This window comes from Heptranchias perlo, chromosome 5, assembly GCF_035084215.1.
Source record: "Heptranchias perlo isolate sHepPer1 chromosome 5, sHepPer1.hap1, whole genome shotgun sequence".
NCBI classification, from domain to species: domain Eukaryota; kingdom Metazoa; phylum Chordata; class Chondrichthyes; order Hexanchiformes; family Hexanchidae; genus Heptranchias; species Heptranchias perlo.
Window position 1 is genome coordinate 136,349,414 of NC_090329.1, and position 16,346 is coordinate 136,365,759.

The 16,346-nt window shown below is 49.6% G+C and overlaps 1 protein-coding gene across 1 annotated transcript in view; it reads left to right on the plus strand.

The window, feature by feature from the left end:
- cnih3 (cornichon family AMPA receptor auxiliary protein 3) overlaps positions 1-16,346 on the plus strand; it is a 101,793-nt gene that overhangs the window by 47,131 nt on the left and 38,316 nt on the right. The window contains exons 3-4 of the mRNA XM_067983941.1: positions 3,837-3,884; positions 9,542-9,654. Of these exons, the coding sequence (XP_067840042.1) occupies positions 3,837-3,884; positions 9,542-9,654 (161 nt within the window). The remainder of the gene's footprint in view (positions 1-3,836; positions 3,885-9,541; positions 9,655-16,346) is intronic.

Here is a 16,346-nt window from a genome sequence, read left to right on the forward strand (position 1 = left end):
CTCCCCTCAGTCCCTCTCCCCTCAGTCCCTGGTGCGTCCTCAGTCTCACTCCCCTCAGTCCCTGGTGCGTCCTCAGTCTCACTCCCCTCAGTCCCTGGTGCGTCCTCAGTCTCTCTCCCCTCAGTCTCTCTCCCCTCAGTCTCTCTCCCCTCAGTCTCTCTCCCCTCAGTCTCTCTCCCCTCAGTCTCTCTCCCCTCAGTCTCACTCCCCTCAGTCTCTCTCCCCTCAGTCTCTCTCCCCTCAGTCTCTCTCCCCTCAGTCTCTCTCCCCTCAGTCTCACTCCCCTCAGTCTCTCTCCCCTCAGTCTCTCTCCCCTCAGTCTCTCTCCCCTCAGTCTCTCTCCCCTCAGTCTCTCTCCCCTCAGTCTCACTCCCCTCAGTCTCTCTCCCCTCAGTCTCTCTCCCCTCAGTCTCTCTCCCCTCAGTCTCTCTCCCCTCAGTCTCTCTCCCCTCAGCCTCACTCCCCTCAGTCTCTCTCCCCTCAGTCTCTCTCCCCTCAGTCTCTCTCCCCTCAGTCTCTCTCCCCTCAGTCTCTCTCCCCTCAGTCTCTCTCCCCTCAGTCTCTCTCCCCTCAGTCCCTGGTGGGTCCTCAGTCTCTCTCCCCTCAGTCTCTCTCCCCTCAGTCTCTCTCCCCTCAGTCTCACTCTCCTCAGTCTCTCTCCCCTCAGTCTCACTCCCCTCAGTCCATGGTAGGTCCTCAGTCTCACTCCCCTCAGTCTCACTCCCCTCAGTCTCTCTCCCCTCAGTCTCTCTCCCCTCTGTCCCTCTTCCTTCAGTCTCACTCCCCTCAGTCCCTGGTGGGTCCTCAGTCTCTCTCCCCTCAGTCTCTCTCCCCTCAGTCTCTCTCCCCTCAGTCTCTCTCCCCTCAGTCTCACTCCCCTCAGTCTCTCTCCCCTCAGTCTCTCTCCCCTCAGTCTCTCTCCCCTCAGTCCCTGGTGGGCCCTCAGTCCCTCTCCCCTCAGTCTCACTCCCCTCAGTCCCTGGTAGGTCCTCAGTCTCACTCCCCTCAGTCTCACTCCCCTCAGTCTCTCTCCCCTCAGTCCCTCTCCCTTCAGTCTCTCTCCCCTCAGTCCCTGGTGGGCCCTCAGTCTCTCTCCCCTCAGTCCCTCTCCCCTCAGTCTCTCTCCCCTCAGTCTCTCTCCCCTCAGTCTCTCTCCCCTCAGTCTCTCTCCCCTCAGTCTCTCTCCCCTCAGTCTTTCTCCCCTCAGTCCCTGGTGGGTCCTCAGTCTCTCTCCCCTCAGTCTCTCTCCCCTCAGTCTCTCTCCCCTCAGTCTCTCTCCCCTCAGTCTTTCTCCCCTCAGTCCCTGGTGGGTCCTCAGTCTCTCTCCCCTCAGTCTCTCTCCCCTCAGTCCCTGGTGGGCCCTCAGTCTCTCTCCCCTCAGTCTCTCTCCCCTCAGTCTCTCTCCCCTCAGTCTCTCTCCCCTCAGTCTCTCTCCCCTCAGTCTCTCTCCCCTCAGTCTCTCTCCCCTCAGTCTCTCTCCCCTCAGTCTTTCTCCCCTCAGTCCCTGGTGGGTCCTCAGTCTCTCTCCCCTCAGTCTCTCTCCCCTCAGTCCCTGGTGGGTCCTCAGTCTCTCTCCCCTCAGTCTCACTCCCCTCAGTCTCTCTCCCCTCAGTCTCACTCCCCTTAGTCCCTGGTGGGTCTTCAGTCTCACTCCCCTCAGTCTCACTCCCCTCAGTCTCACTCCCCTCAGTCTCACTCCCCTCAGTCTCACTCCCCTCAGTCCCTGGTGCGTCCTCAGTCTCACTCCCCTCAGTCCCTCTCCACTCAGTCCCTGGTGGGTCCTCAGTCTCACTCCCCTCAGTCTCACTCCCCTCAGTCTCACTCCCCTCAGTCTCACTCCCCTCAGTCTCACTCCCCTCAGTCTCACTCCCCTCAGTCTCACTCCCCTCAGTCTCACTCCCCTCAGTCCCTGGTGCGTCCTCTGTCTCACTCCCCTCAGTCCCTCTCCCCTCAGTCCCTGGTGCGTCCTCAGTCTCACTCCCCTCAGTCCCTGGTGCGTCCTCAGTCTCACTCCCCTCAGTCCCTGGTGCGTCCTCAGTCTCTCTCCCCTCAGTCTCTCTCCCCTCAGTCTCTCTCCCCTCAGTCTCTCTCCCCTCAGTCTCTCTCCCCTCAGTCTCTCTCCCCTCAGTCTCACTCCCCTCAGTCTCTCTCCCCTCAGTCTCTCTCGCCTCAGTCTCTCTCCCCTCAGTCTCTCTCCCCTCAGTCTCTCTCCCCTCAGTCTCTCTCCCCTCAGTCTCTCTCCCCTCAGTCTCTCTCCCCTCAGTCTCTCTCCCCTCAGTCTCTCTCCCCTCAGCCTCACTCCCCTCAGTCTCTCTCCCCTCAGTCTCTCTCCCCTCAGTCTCTCTCCCCTCAGTCTCTCTCCCCTCAGTCTCTCTCCCCTCAGTCTCTCTCCCCTCAGTCTCTCTCCCCTCAGTCTCTCTCCCCTCAGTCTCTCTCCCCTCAGTCCCTGGTGGGTCCTCAGTCTCTCTCCCCTCCGTCTCTCTCCCCTCAGTCTCTCTCCCCTCAGTCTCTCTCCCCTCAGTCTCTCTCCCCTCAGTCTCACTCTCCTCAGTCTCTCTCCCCTCAGTCTCACTCCCCTCAGTCCTTGGTGGGCCCTCAGTCTCTCTCCCCTCAGTCTCACTCCCCTCAGTCTCTCTCCCCTCAGTCTCACTCCCCTCAGTCTCACTCCCCTCAGTCTCACTCCCCTCAGTCCTTGGTGGGCCCTCAGTCTCTCTCCCCTCAGTCTCACTCCCCTCAGTCTCTCTCCCCTCAGTCTCACTCCCCTCAGTCTCTCTCCCCTCAGTCTCTCTCCCCTCAGTCTCTCTCCCCTCAGTCTCTCTCCCCTCAGTCTCACTCTCCTAAGTCTCTCTCCCCTCAGTCTCACTCCCCTCAGTCCTTGGTGGGCCCTCAGTCTCTCTCCCCTCAGTCTCACTCCCCTCAGTCTCTCTCCCCTCAGTCTCACTCCCCTCAGTCTCTCTCCCCTCAGTCTCACTCCCCTCAGTCCTTGGTGGGCCCTCAGTCTCTCTCCCCTCAGTCTCTCTCCCCTCAGTCTCTCTCCCCTCAGTCCCACTCCCCTCAGTCTCTCTCCCCTCAGTCTCTCTCCCCTCAGTCTCTCTCCCCTCAGCCTCTCTCCCCTCAGTCCCTGGTGGGCCCTCAGTCCCTCTGCCCTCAGTCCCTCTGCCCTCAGTCCCTCTCCCCTCAGTCCCTCTGCCCTCAGTCCCTCTCCCCTCAGTCCCTCTCCCCTCAGTCCCTCTCCCCTCAGTCTCTCTCCCCTCAGTCTCTCTCCCCTCAGTCTCTCTCCCCTCAGTCTCTCTCCCCTCAGTCTCTCTCCCCTCAGTCTCTCTCCCCTCAGTCTCTCTCCCCTCAGTCCCTGGTGGGCCCTCAGTCCCTCTCCCCTCAGTCCCTCTCCCCTCAGTCCCTCTCCCCTCAGTCCCTGGTGGGTCCTCAGTCTCTCTCCCCTCAGTCCCTCTCCCCTCAGTCCCTGGTGGGTCCTCAGTCTCTCTCCCCTCAGTCTCTCTCCCCTCAGTCTCTCTCCCCTCAGTCTCTCTCCCCTCAGTCTCTCTCCCCTCAGTCTCTCTCCCCTCAGTCTCTCTCCCCTCAGTCTCTCTCCCCTCAGTCTCTCTCCCCTCAGTCTCTCTCCCTTCAGTCTCTCTCCCCTCAGTCTCTCTCCCCTCAGCCTCTCTCCCCTCAGTCCCTGGTGGGCCCTCGGTCCCTTTCCCCTCAGTCCCTGGCGGGCCTTCAGTCCCTCTCCCCTCAATCCCTGGGGGGACCCTCAGCCCCTGCTCTATCCCGAGTATTGACTGTGTTGATTATCATTGGTTCGGCCTGATGGGGTTTATTCTTTTTCCTTTTCCCAGCGAGAGAGGCTGAGAAATATCGAGCGGATCTGCTTCTTACTGCGGAAGGTGAGTGAATTGGTGATAATGACATACTTTCGGGGTCCTCTGCTCTGCACGGGGCTCTGAGACAACGTGGCTGTGTGACAGGACAATGGGCCGGATTTTGCTATGAAATTAACAACAAGCCTAACAGGACTCGCCGTTATTTCAGGGCAAACGGTAGAGCAACTTCCGGCGACCGCACATGCGCAGTTAAATATTCCTCAAAGATGCAACCCTCCTCCGTAAGCTTTGCGAGAATGATATCTCGCCAGCTGACTCCCCATTCAGATGAATGCAACAGTGTGAAGTTCCTGCACTGACCTGATGGACACAAAGTAATCTTGCCCAAAAAAAGGTCGTCGAGTCATTTCAAGTCTAAGCACCCTTTCAATGGTGTGGTAAGTCTTAATGACTGTCAAATAACCTCTCTGGCACTGAAAATTAACTTTTACAAGTGTGCAGTCTTATTCCTTCAGATTTTAATTGTTGTTGGACATATAAAATTTAAAAAAATGTTTAATTTTTATTTTTTTACTTTTTCTTTCTGTCTCTTTTATTTCTGTCTTTTAATTCAATCATTCTTACCCTCTCTTTATTTCGCTTTCTGTACCTGATCTGACGTTGAATTCATTATTCTAACTTACACTTCCTGGTTCTGACTCTTCGCTGCTCATCAGATGCTTTAATCTGTTAGGCTAAGGGGATGGACAGTTGCTTGCCCTGTTCACATAGGTCCAGATGCCCGGGAGAGGGCACCACGCAGGATTCAGTGCCCTTGAGAGGAATTTGCTGTGAAAAGATACAAGTGTAAGTCCAACGAGTAGCAGGCGGTGTTTGTTCGCCGCTCAGAGGAAAATCTGGCCCATTGTGTGACCTGCGGGGCTGAGGGGAGAAATGATGAAACCTGTACCCCAGAGCAAGGGGTCATGGATAACGTGATAACAGGATCAGGAGGCTGCGGGGGTTCAAACCATTTCCACACCAGATATCCAATATTATTACATTTTTAAGTGTGCTCAAAAGAAACAAATTCCACTTTTCTCCCTTTCTGCTTGATAGGTCGTCACTGCCACACAAAGATCCGACTGGGATGGAAGTCTTTTACTGTGTCTCTAACCCATGCTGTACCTGCCCTGGGAGTGTTTGATGAGACAGTGTAGAGGGAGCTTTACTCTGTATCTAACCCGTGCTGTACCTGCCCTGGGAGTGTTTGATGGGACAGTGTAGAGGGAACTTTACTCTGTATCTAACCCGTGCTGTACCTGCCCTGGGAGTGTTTGATGGGACAGTGTAGAGGGAGCTTTACTCTGTATCTAACCCGTGCTGTACCTGCCCTGGGAGTGTTTGATGGGACAGTGTAGAGGGAGCTTTACTCTGTATCTAACCCGTGCTGTACCTGCCCTGGGAGTGTTTGATGGGACAGTGTAGAGGGAACTTTACTCTGTATCTAACCCATGTGATACCTGCCCTGGGAGTGTTTGATGGGACAGTGTAGAGGGAGCTTTACTCTGTATCTAACCCGTGCTGTACCTGCCCTGGGAGTGTTTGATGGGACAGTGTAGAGGGAGCTTTACTCTGTATCTAACCCTGTACCTGCCCTGGGAGTGTTTGATGGGACAGTGTAGAGGGAGCTTTACTCTGTATCTAACCCATGTGATACCTGCCCTGGGAGTGTTTGATGGGACAGTGTAGAGGGAGCATTACTCTGTATCTAACCCATGTGATACCTGCCCTGGGAGTGTTTGATGGGACAGTGTAGAGGGAGCTTTACTCTGTATCTAACCTGTGCTGTACCTGCCCTGGGAGTGTTTGATGGGACAGTGTAGAGGGAGCTTTACTCTATATCTAACCCATACTGTACCTGCCCTGGGAGTGTTTGATGGGACAGTGTAGAGGGAGCTTTACTCTATATCTAACCCATACTGTACCTGCCCTGGGAGTGTTTGATGGGACAGTGTAGAGGGAGCTTTACTCTGTATCTAACCCATACTGTACCTGCCCTGGGAGTGTTTGATGGGACAGTGTAGAGGGAGCTTTACCCTGTATCTAACCCGTGCTGTACCTGCCCTGGGAGTGTTTGATGGGACAGTGTAGAGGGAGCTTTACTCTGTATCTAACCCGTGCTGTACCTGCCCTGGGAGTGTTTGATGGGACAGTGTAGAGGGAACTTTACTCTGTATCTAACCCGTGCTGTACCTGCCCTGGGAGTGTTTGATGGGACAGTGTAGAGGGAGCTTTACTCTATATCTAACCCATACTGTACCTGCCCTGGGAGTGTTTGATGGGACAGTGTAGAGGGAGCTTTACTCTGTATCTAACCCATGCTGCACCTGCCCTGGGAGTGTTTGATGGGACAGTGTGGAGGGAGCTTTACTCTGTATCTGACCCCGTGTTGTACCTGCCCTGGGAGTGTTTGATGGGACAGTGTAGAGGGAGCTTTACTCTGTATCTGACCCCTGCTGTATCTGCCCTGGGAGTGTTTGATGGGACAGTGTAGAGGGAGCTTTACTCTGTCTCTAACCCGTGCTGTACCTGCGCTGGGAGTGTTTGATGGGACAGTGTGGAAGAGCACTGAGCACTGCGTTGTTGTATTTGTGAATGGAGGTGGAGAGGAAAGGTGATGTTTCGAGAGGTTGGAGGCTGGAGGTGAGAGTATGATGGGTTAGCGGATGACAGGCGTGTTTCTGTATTGTATTTGGGAGCACAGTTTACATGAGTATTATTCGATAAATTCTCAAATTGCTCCAAAGATCTCTCCTCGAAGGGTTAGCCTGTGCCCTCTGCTGTGGAAAATATCTAGGTTGATATATTCTTGGAGTGTCATATAGAAATTGCTAATGGCAACTTTGCTGCGTCACCATGGTAACAGGATTTTGAATGTTACCAGTAGCATTGGATGGTAGGGATTACAGTTAACATCAATTAGAGTAGGTCTGTGGGAGGCACTGAAGTATGTGCAGAACCAGTCATTTATATATTGTTAATCTTTTGACTCGTGTCTCTGTGCTGAAGTCTGGCTATTCCACCATGGAGGTCCTCCTCTCTCCTTAACATCCACACTTTCCAGCAGGGATGACTGGTTTGCCCTCTTCCCTGACACCAGCAGTGTTGAGGCTGATTGTAGAATGCCACCTGTCTGAGACCAGCTAACCCAGCACAAACCTGGGTCCAACCCATGGACTTTCTGGTCTGTGCGCTCACGTACAAGGTACGTTCAAGGTATGGTTTCCATCCATGCTTTTGTTACCCCTGGACTTGACTATTCCAATGCTCTCCTGACCAGCCTCCCACCTTGCACCCTCTGCAAACTCAAGCTCATCCAAAATTCTGCTGCCCGTATCCTAACTTGAACCAAGTCCCTCTCACCCATAACCCCTGTGCTCGCATTGGCTCCCAGTCCGGCAATGCCTCGAATTTAAAATTCTCATCCTTGTGTTCAAATCCCTCCATGTCCTCGCCCCTCCCTATCTCTGTAACCTCCTCCAACTAAATAACCCTCCGAAATCTCTGCATTCCTCAAATTCTAGCTTCCTGCCCATCCCCGATTTTAATCGCTCCACCATTGGCGGCCGTGCCTTCAGCTGCCTCGGCCATAAGCTCTGTAATTCCCTCCCTAAACCTCTCCACCTCGCTACCTCTCTCTCCTCCTTTAAGACGCTCCTTAAAACCTACCTCTTTGATCAAGCTTTTGGTCACTTGTTCTAATATCTCCTTATGTGGCTCGGTGTCAAATTCTATCTGATAATCGCCCCTGTGAAACGCCTTGGGTGGTTTTACTATGTTCAAGGCACTATTTTAATGCAAGTTGTTGTTGCAAAAGGTATATTTACTCACAGAACCACCAAGGGGAGCTTCACACACAGATTCGGCCTGTCTGAGGCAGGCATATGGTGCTACTCTGTCCCAGGTGTCCACAGCCCACAGCTGCTCGAACAAACTGCGCCTCTGGGTCCAAACACGTGCCACCTTCGCTGTGAGCAGCTTCGCTAGGGTGTGACATGCCGGGGTTCTTTCTAACCAGGCCCATTGGGCTTCCTCCATCTGCTGCTCCTACTGTGAAGCGGCTCTTGTTAGGAACGCTTGTCGGGAAATTGCGGGATCACGGTGCCTGAGTTTAGGAACGTGGGAAAAGTCGGCCACTCAGCCCCTTGTGCCTGCTCTGCTGTTCAATTAGATCATGGCTGATGTGAACCTCAACTCTATTTACCGCCTTTGCTCCATATCCCTTGACACCCTTACTGTACAAAAATATATCGATCTCAGACTTGAAAATTTCAATTGACCCCCAGCATCCTCAGCCTTATGAAAAGAAAGAACCTGCAATTATATGGCGCCTTTCACTGCCTCAGGATGTCCCAAAGCGCTTTACAGCCAATTAAGTATTTTTGAAATATAGTCACTGTTGTAATGTAGGAAACGCAGCAGCCAATTTGTGCACAGCAAGCTCCCACAAATAGTAATGTAATAATGATCAGATAATCTGGCCCCGAGGCGGGGGATGGAGCGGGGGAATGTGTTTGCCGGGGGTGGGGGGACATGGAAATCCCAGAAATCCTGGGGACACGGAGATGCTGCCAAATTTAACAGCAGGACCTCAATATCATTTTTTTATTCTGTTTCTACCGGGCAGCCGGCCAGATGACAGGCTAGCTGGCTGGGGGGTGGAAAAGCCAGGGGTAGAAGGCCGCAGCCGAGGACCATTGGAGAAAGACTGGGAAAGATCGGGGCTAGGGTGGTGGCGGTGGTTCTGCCCATCGTGGCAGTGAGGATAGGCCACGATCGGCAGAAGGTTTTCTTGAGGGGCCTGGGGTAGCACTCCTGCTCCTCCTATCTCACAAGGAGTGCTCTAAAACGCACTTACCTCCTGCAGCCGGCTGCTTCCGCCTCCATTTCACTGCCGTGTGGCGGCGAGAATGCTACCCACTGAGACACAAATGCTTTTCCAGCGGAGATCATGAGATTGCGATGAGGAGCAGGAAATCTGTCCGATTCTTTCTCTCCCTAACCCAGGGTTGCTGAAGCAAATTGTAACAATCCAACAACTGCCCCAGCTGGGAACAGCTAATTGAACACAGGCCAGGAATTCTGGCCAGTATATCTCAGTACTACATTGGGTGGTGTCTTTATCGTGTCGGCTATTGGGTGACCTATCTGACAAGAGTTGCAGTAGGTTGGTACGGATCACGCTGGGGTTCTCTTCCCGACTCACCTGTTCTCTCTGTGCTGCCCCTTGGTGGAATGACCAACAATCAAAAGTTGACTCTGGGGGTATTCAGTCCTTGCAATCTGCCTCCAGCAAACTGCAACACCGGTTTTAACCAATGATACATCTTCTGGATCGACTCCAGACTCGACCTCTTCACAGCTGGAAATAAGAAGCCACTGGCAGCATTGGAATATTGGAGATTGTACAAACTGTTGCAACCTACTCGTGAGCAGATTGGCACAGCCCTGGGCACAGGTTCGTTCTTTCACTCCGTCTCTCAGTATAACAGTGAGAAGGAGAGAGAGAGGGAGAGAGAGAGCGAGAGAGAGAGAGGTGGGAGCACAGCAGGGGAAAATAAATCTAGAGAAACAAAGGAGAGAGAGAGAGAGAGAGGAAAGGCCTATTGGGAAAATCAATGGGGAGAGTTCTGTTTTTGTCCTTCTGATGTTAATGCCCCTTTTCTTTCCTGATGTAGCTGGTGTTCCCGGAATACTCCATCCACGGATTGTTCTGCATCATGTTCCTGTGTGCACAGGAATGGCTGACACTGGGCCTCAATATCCCTCTGCTCTTCTACAACCTCTGGAGGTGAGTCTAACAATGTCTAATTCCAACCTATTCTCCAGCACGTCAACTCGTGTTATAATGAGGTACACGGGTACGGAAGCATTGTGGTTATTTTACTGGACTCGTAATCCAGAGGCCTGGACTAATAATCTGGAGTCATGAGTTCAAATCCTGCCACGGCAGCTGGGGAATTTAAATTCAATTAATTAAATAAAATCCGGAATAAAAAATAACTATCATCAGTAATGGTGGACATGAAACTGCTGGATTGTCGTAAAAACCCATCTGGTTCACCAATGCCCTTTAGGGAAGGAAACCTGCCGTCCTTACCCGGTCTGGCCTATATGTGACTCCAGACCCATAACAATGTGGTTGATTCTTATTTGCCCTCTGAAATGGCCGAGCAAGCCACTCAGTTGTACAATCTTGCTAAAAAAAGTCATAATAAGAATAAAACCAAACGGACCACCCGGCATTGGACCACTAGGCACAGGACAGGACAAAGGCAAAACAAGCCCAGTCGACCCTGCAAAGCACTCCTCACTAACATCTGGGGACTTGTGCCAAACTTGGGAGAGCTGAAAGAAACAGCCTGACATAGCCATACTCACAGAATCATACCTTTCAGCCAATGTCCCAGACTGTTCCATTACCAGAGGTGGCGGTACAGTGATATACAGTCAGGCGTCCTCAACATTGATTCTGGACCCCGTGAAACCCCATGGACAAGGAAACCTCCTGCTGATTACCACCTACTGCCCTCCCTCAGCTGATGAATCAGTCCTCCTCCATGTTGAGCACCACTTGGAGGAAGCACTTAGGGTAGCAAGGGCACAGAATGTACTCTGGGTGGGGGACTTCAATGTCCATTGCCAAGAGTGGCTCGGTAGCACCACTACTGACCGACCTGGCCGAGTCCTGGACATAACTTCCAGACTGGGCCTGCAGCAGGTGGTGAGTGAACCAACACAAGGGAAAAACCTACTTGACCTCATCCTCACCAATCTACCTGTTGCAGATGCATCTGTCCATGACAGTATTGGTAGGAGTGACCACCGCACAGTCCTTGTGGAGATGAAGTCCCGTCTTCGCACTAAGGACACCATCCAACGTGTTGTGTGGCACTACCACCGTGTTAAATGGGATAGATTCAGAACAGATCTAGCAGCTCAAAACTGGGCATCCATGAGGCGCTGTGGGCCATCAGCAGCAGCAGAATTGTATTCCAGCACAATCTGTAACCTCATGGCCCGGCATATTCCTCACTCTACCATTACCAACAAGCCAGGAGATCAACCCTGGTTCAATGAGGAGTGTAGAAGAGCATGCCAGGAGCAGCATCAGGCGTACCTAAAAATGAGGAGCCAACCTGGTGAAGCTACAGCTCGGGACTACATGTGTGCTAAACAGCGGAAGCAATATGCTATAGACAGAGCTAAGCGATTCCACAACCAACGGATCAGATCAAAGCTCTGCAGTCCTGCCACATCCAGTCGTGAATGGTGGTGAACAATTAAACAACTAACAGGAGGAGGAGGCTCTGTAAACATCCCCATCCTCAATGATGGCGGAGTCCAGCACGTGAGTACAAAAGACAAGGCTGAAGCGTTTGCAACCATCTTCAGCCAGAAGCGCCGAGTGGATGATCCATCTCGGCCTCCTCCCGATATCCCCACCATCACAGAAGCCAGTCTTCAGCCAATTTGATTCACTCCACGTGATATCAAGAAACGGCTGAGTACACTGGATACAACAAAGGCTATGGGCCCCGACAACATCCCGGCTGTAGTGTTGAAGACTTGTGCTTCAGAGCTAGCTGCGTCTCTAGCCAAACTGTTCCAGTACAGCGACAACACTGGCATCTACCCTACAATGTGGAAAATTACCCTATATGGTATGTCCTGTCCACAAAGAGCGGGCCAAATCCAATCCGGCCAATTACCGCCCCATCACGCCACTCTCAATCATCAAAGTGATGGAAGGTGTCGTCGACAGTGCTATCAAGTGGCACTTACCAACAACCTGCTCATCGATGCTCAGTTTAGGTTCTGTCAGGACCATAAGCTCCAGCCCTCATTACAGCCTTGGTCCAAACATGGACAAAAGAGCTGAATTCCAGAGGTGAGGTGAGAGTGACTGCCCTTGACATCAAAGCAGCATTTGACCGAGTGTGGCACCAAGGAGCCCTAGTAAAATGAAATCAATGGGAATCAGGGGGAAAGCTCTCCAGTGGCTGGAGTTATACCGAGCACAAAGGAAGATGGTAGTGGTTGTTGGAGGTCAATCATCTCAGCCCCAGGACATTGCTGCAGGAGCAGCAGTAGGCCATTCGGCCCTTCGAGCCTGCTCCCCCATTCAGTATGATCATGGCTGATCCTCTATCTCAATACCATATTCCCGCTCTCTCCCCATACCCCTTTATGCCTTTTGTGTCTGGAAATCTATCTATCTCCTTCTCAAATATATTCAGTGACTTGGCCTCCACAGCCTTCTTTGGTAGAGAATTCCACAGGTTCACAACCCTCTGAGTGAAGAAATTTCTCCTCATCTCAGTCCTAAATGTCCTACCCCATATCCTGAGACTCTGACCCCTTGTTCCAGAGCCCCCCAGCCAGGGGAAACATCCTCCCTGCATCCAGTCTGTCTAGCCCTGTCAGAATTTCATACGTTTCAATGAGATTCCCCCTCATTCTTCTAAACTCGAGTGAATACAGGCCTAGTCGACTCATTCTCTCCTCATACGACAGTCCTGCCATCCCAGGGATCAGTCTGGTGAACCTTCGCTGAACTCCCTCTATGGCAAGTATATCCTTTCTTAGGTAAGAAGACCAAAACTGCACACAATACTCCAGTGTGGTCTCACCAAGGCTCTGTATAACTGCAGTAAGACATCCTTGCTCCTGTACTCAAATCCTCTTGCAATGAAGGCCAACATACCATTTGCCTTCCTAACTGCTTGCTGCACCTGCATGTTTGCTTTCAGTGACTGGTGTACAAGGACACCCAGGTCCCTTTGTACAAAAACATTTCCCAATCTATCACCATTTAAATAATACTCAGCCTTTCTGTTTTTCCTTCTGAAGTGGATAACTTCTCATTTATCCACATTATACTGCATCTGCCATGTATTTGCCCACCCACTCAACTTGTCTAAATCGCCATGAAGCCTCTTTGCATCCTCCTCACAACTCACAGTCCCACCCCGTTTTGTTTGATCAGCAAATTTGGAAATGTTACACTTGGTTCCCTCATCCAAATCATTGATGTATATTGTGAACAGCTGGGGCCCAAGCACTGATCCCTGCGGTACCCCACTAGTCACTGCCTGCCACCCTAGAAAAGACCCATTTATTCCAACTCTTTGTTTCCTGTCTGTCAACCAATTTTCAATCCATGCCAGTATATTACCCCCAATCCCATGAGCTTTAATTTTGCACACTAACCTCTTATGTGGGACTTTATCAAAGGCCTTCTGAAAATCCAAATAAATCACATCCACTGGTTCTTCCTCATCTATTCCACCAGTTACATCCTCAAAAATCTCCAGTATGTTTGTCAAACACGATTTCCGTTTCATAAATACATGTTGACTTTGTCTAATCCCGTTGATATTTTCCAAGTGTCCTGTTATCACATCCTTTATAATAGACTCTAGCATTTTCCCCACTACTGATGTTAGGCTAACTGGTCTGCAATTCCCTGTTTTCTCTCCCTCCTTTTTTAAATAGTGGGGTTACATTTGCCACCCTCCAATCTGCAGGAACTGTTCCATAATCTATAGAACTTTGGAAGATGACAACCAATGCATCTACTATTTCCATGGCTACCTCTTTTAGTACTCTGGGATGCAGATTATCATGCCCTGGGGATTTATTGGCTTTCAGTCCCATTAATTTCTCCAGCACTATTTTTTTACTAATACTAATTTACTTTAATTCCTCCTTCTCACTAGACCCTTGGTTCCCTAGCGTTTCTGGGAAGTTATTTGTGTCCTCTTCCGTGAAGACAGAACCACAGTATTTGTTTAATTGTTCTGCCATTTCCTTGTTCCCCATTATAAATTCTCCCGTTTCTGACTGTAAGTGACCTACATTTGTCTTCACTAATCTTTTTCTTTTCACATACTTGTAGAAGATTTTACAGTCCACTTTTATGTTCCATGCAGGTTTAATCTCATACTCTACTTTTCCCCTCTTAATCAATCTTTTGGTCCTTTTTTGCTGAATTCTAAACTGCTCCCAATCCTCAGGCTTGCTACATTTTCTGGCATCTTCATAAGACTCCTCTCTGGATCTAATACTATCCTTATTTTCTTTTGTTAGCCATGTTGCCTTCCAGCAACATGCAGTGAATGGGGGATAGTTACATAATACAAATTGATTATTCCTCCAGTAACATGCAGTGAGTGGGGGATAGTTACATAATACAAATTGATTATTCCTCCAGTAACATGCAGTGAGTGGGGGATAGTTACATAATACAAATTGATTATTCCTCCAGTAACACGCAGTGAGTGGGGGATAGTTACATAATACAAATTGATTATTCCCCCAGGAACACGCAGTGAGTGGGGGATAGTTAGATAATACAAATTGATTATTCCCCCAGGAACACGCAGTGAGTGGGGGATAGTTAGATAATACAAATTGATTATTCCTCCAGTAACATGCGGTGAGTGGACGATAGTTACATCATACAAATTGATTATTCCCCCAGTAACATGGAGTGAGTGGGGGATAGTTACATGATACAAATTGATTATTTCTCCAGCAACATGCAATGAGTGGGGAATAGTTACCATACAGACTGCAGTGGTTCAAGAAGGCGGCTCACCACCACCTTCTCAAGGGCAATTTGGGACGGGCAATAAATGCCGGCCTTGCCAGTGATGTCCGCAACCCATGAACAAATATAAAAAAAAGTTACATAATACTAATTAATTATTCCCCCAGTAACATGCAGTGAATGGACGATAGTTACATAATACAAATTGATTATTCCCCCAGCAACACGCAGTGAGTGGGGGATAGTTACATAATACAAATTGATTATTCCTCCAGTAACATGCAGTGAGTGGACGATGGTTACATAATACAAATTGATTATTCCCCCAGTAACATGCAGTGAGTGGGGGATAGTTACATAATACAAATTGATTATTCCCCCAGCAACACGCAGTGAGTGGGGGATAGTTATATAATACAAATTGATTATTCCCCCAGTAACATGCAGTGAGTGGGGGATAGTTACATAATACAAATTGATTATTCCCCCAGTAACATGCGGTGAGTGGACGATGGTTACATAATACAAATTGATTATTCCCCCAGTAACATGCAGTGAGTGGGGGATAGTTACATAATACAAATTGATTATTCCTCCAGCAACATGCAGTGAATGGACGATAGTTATATAATACAAATTGATTATTCCTCCAGCAACATGCAGTGTATTAATAGATAATTATATAATACAAATTGATTATATGTTCCTTGCAAGTTCACTCTCATACTCTATTTTTCCCCTCTTAATCAATCTCTTGGTGCTTTTTTGCTGAATTCTAAACTGCTCGCAATCCTCAGGCTTGCTACTTTTTCTGGCATCTCTATATGACTCCTCTTTGGATCTAATACTATCCTTCATTTCTTTTGTTAGCCATGGTTGGGCCGTTTTTCCTTTTGTGTTTTTGTGCCAGAAAGGAATGTATAATTGTTGCAATTCATGCATTCGTTCCTTAAATGTTAACCATTGCCTATCCACCGTCATGCCTTTTAATGAAGCTTCCCAATCCACCATAGCCAATTCACTCCTCACACCTTCATAGTTTCCTTTGTTTAGATTTAGGACTCTAGTTTCAGATTGGACAGCTTTACTTTCCATCTTAATGAAGAATTCTATCATGTTATGGTCACTCTTCCGTAAAGGACCCCACACAACAAAATTATGAATTAACCCCTTCTCAATGCACAATACCCAATCTAGGATAGCCTGTTCCCTGGTTGGCTCCTCAACGTACTGGTCTAAAAAACCATCTCATACACACTCCAGGAATTCATCCTCCACAGTATTATTGCTAATTTGATTTGGCCCGTCTATATGTAGATTAAAGTCACCCATAATTACTGTGATACCCTTGTTACATGCATCTCTAATGCCATCCCCTACATTACCACTACTGTTTGGAGGCCCATAGACAACTCCCACCAGTGTTTTCTGCCCCTTGGTGCTTCTTAACTCCACCCAAACTGATTCCACATCTTGAGTTTCTGAGCCAATATCCTTTCTCACTATTGCTCTGATTTCATCCTTTACTAACAACGCCACTCCACCTCCTTTTCGTTTTTGCCTGTCCTTCCTAAATATCGAATACCCTCGGATATTCAGCTCCCAGCCTTGGTCACTCTGCAGCCATGTCTCCGTAATTGCAATTATATTGTATCCATTCACATCTATTTGCGCTGTTTATTCGTCTACCTTATTATGAATGCTCCATACATTCAGATACAGTGCCTTCAGATTTGTCTTTTTAACATAATTAGACATCTTAACATTTTTTTTGTACTATGGCCCTATTTGTCTTCTGACCATTTTTTCTTAACCGGACCCTATTTGTTAGTGCACTCTTTTGTTTGTACGCTCTGTCCCTTCCTGACACAATCTGGTTACCCTTACACCAATCACCTTCCTGTACAGCTTCCTTGTCTTTTCTCCAT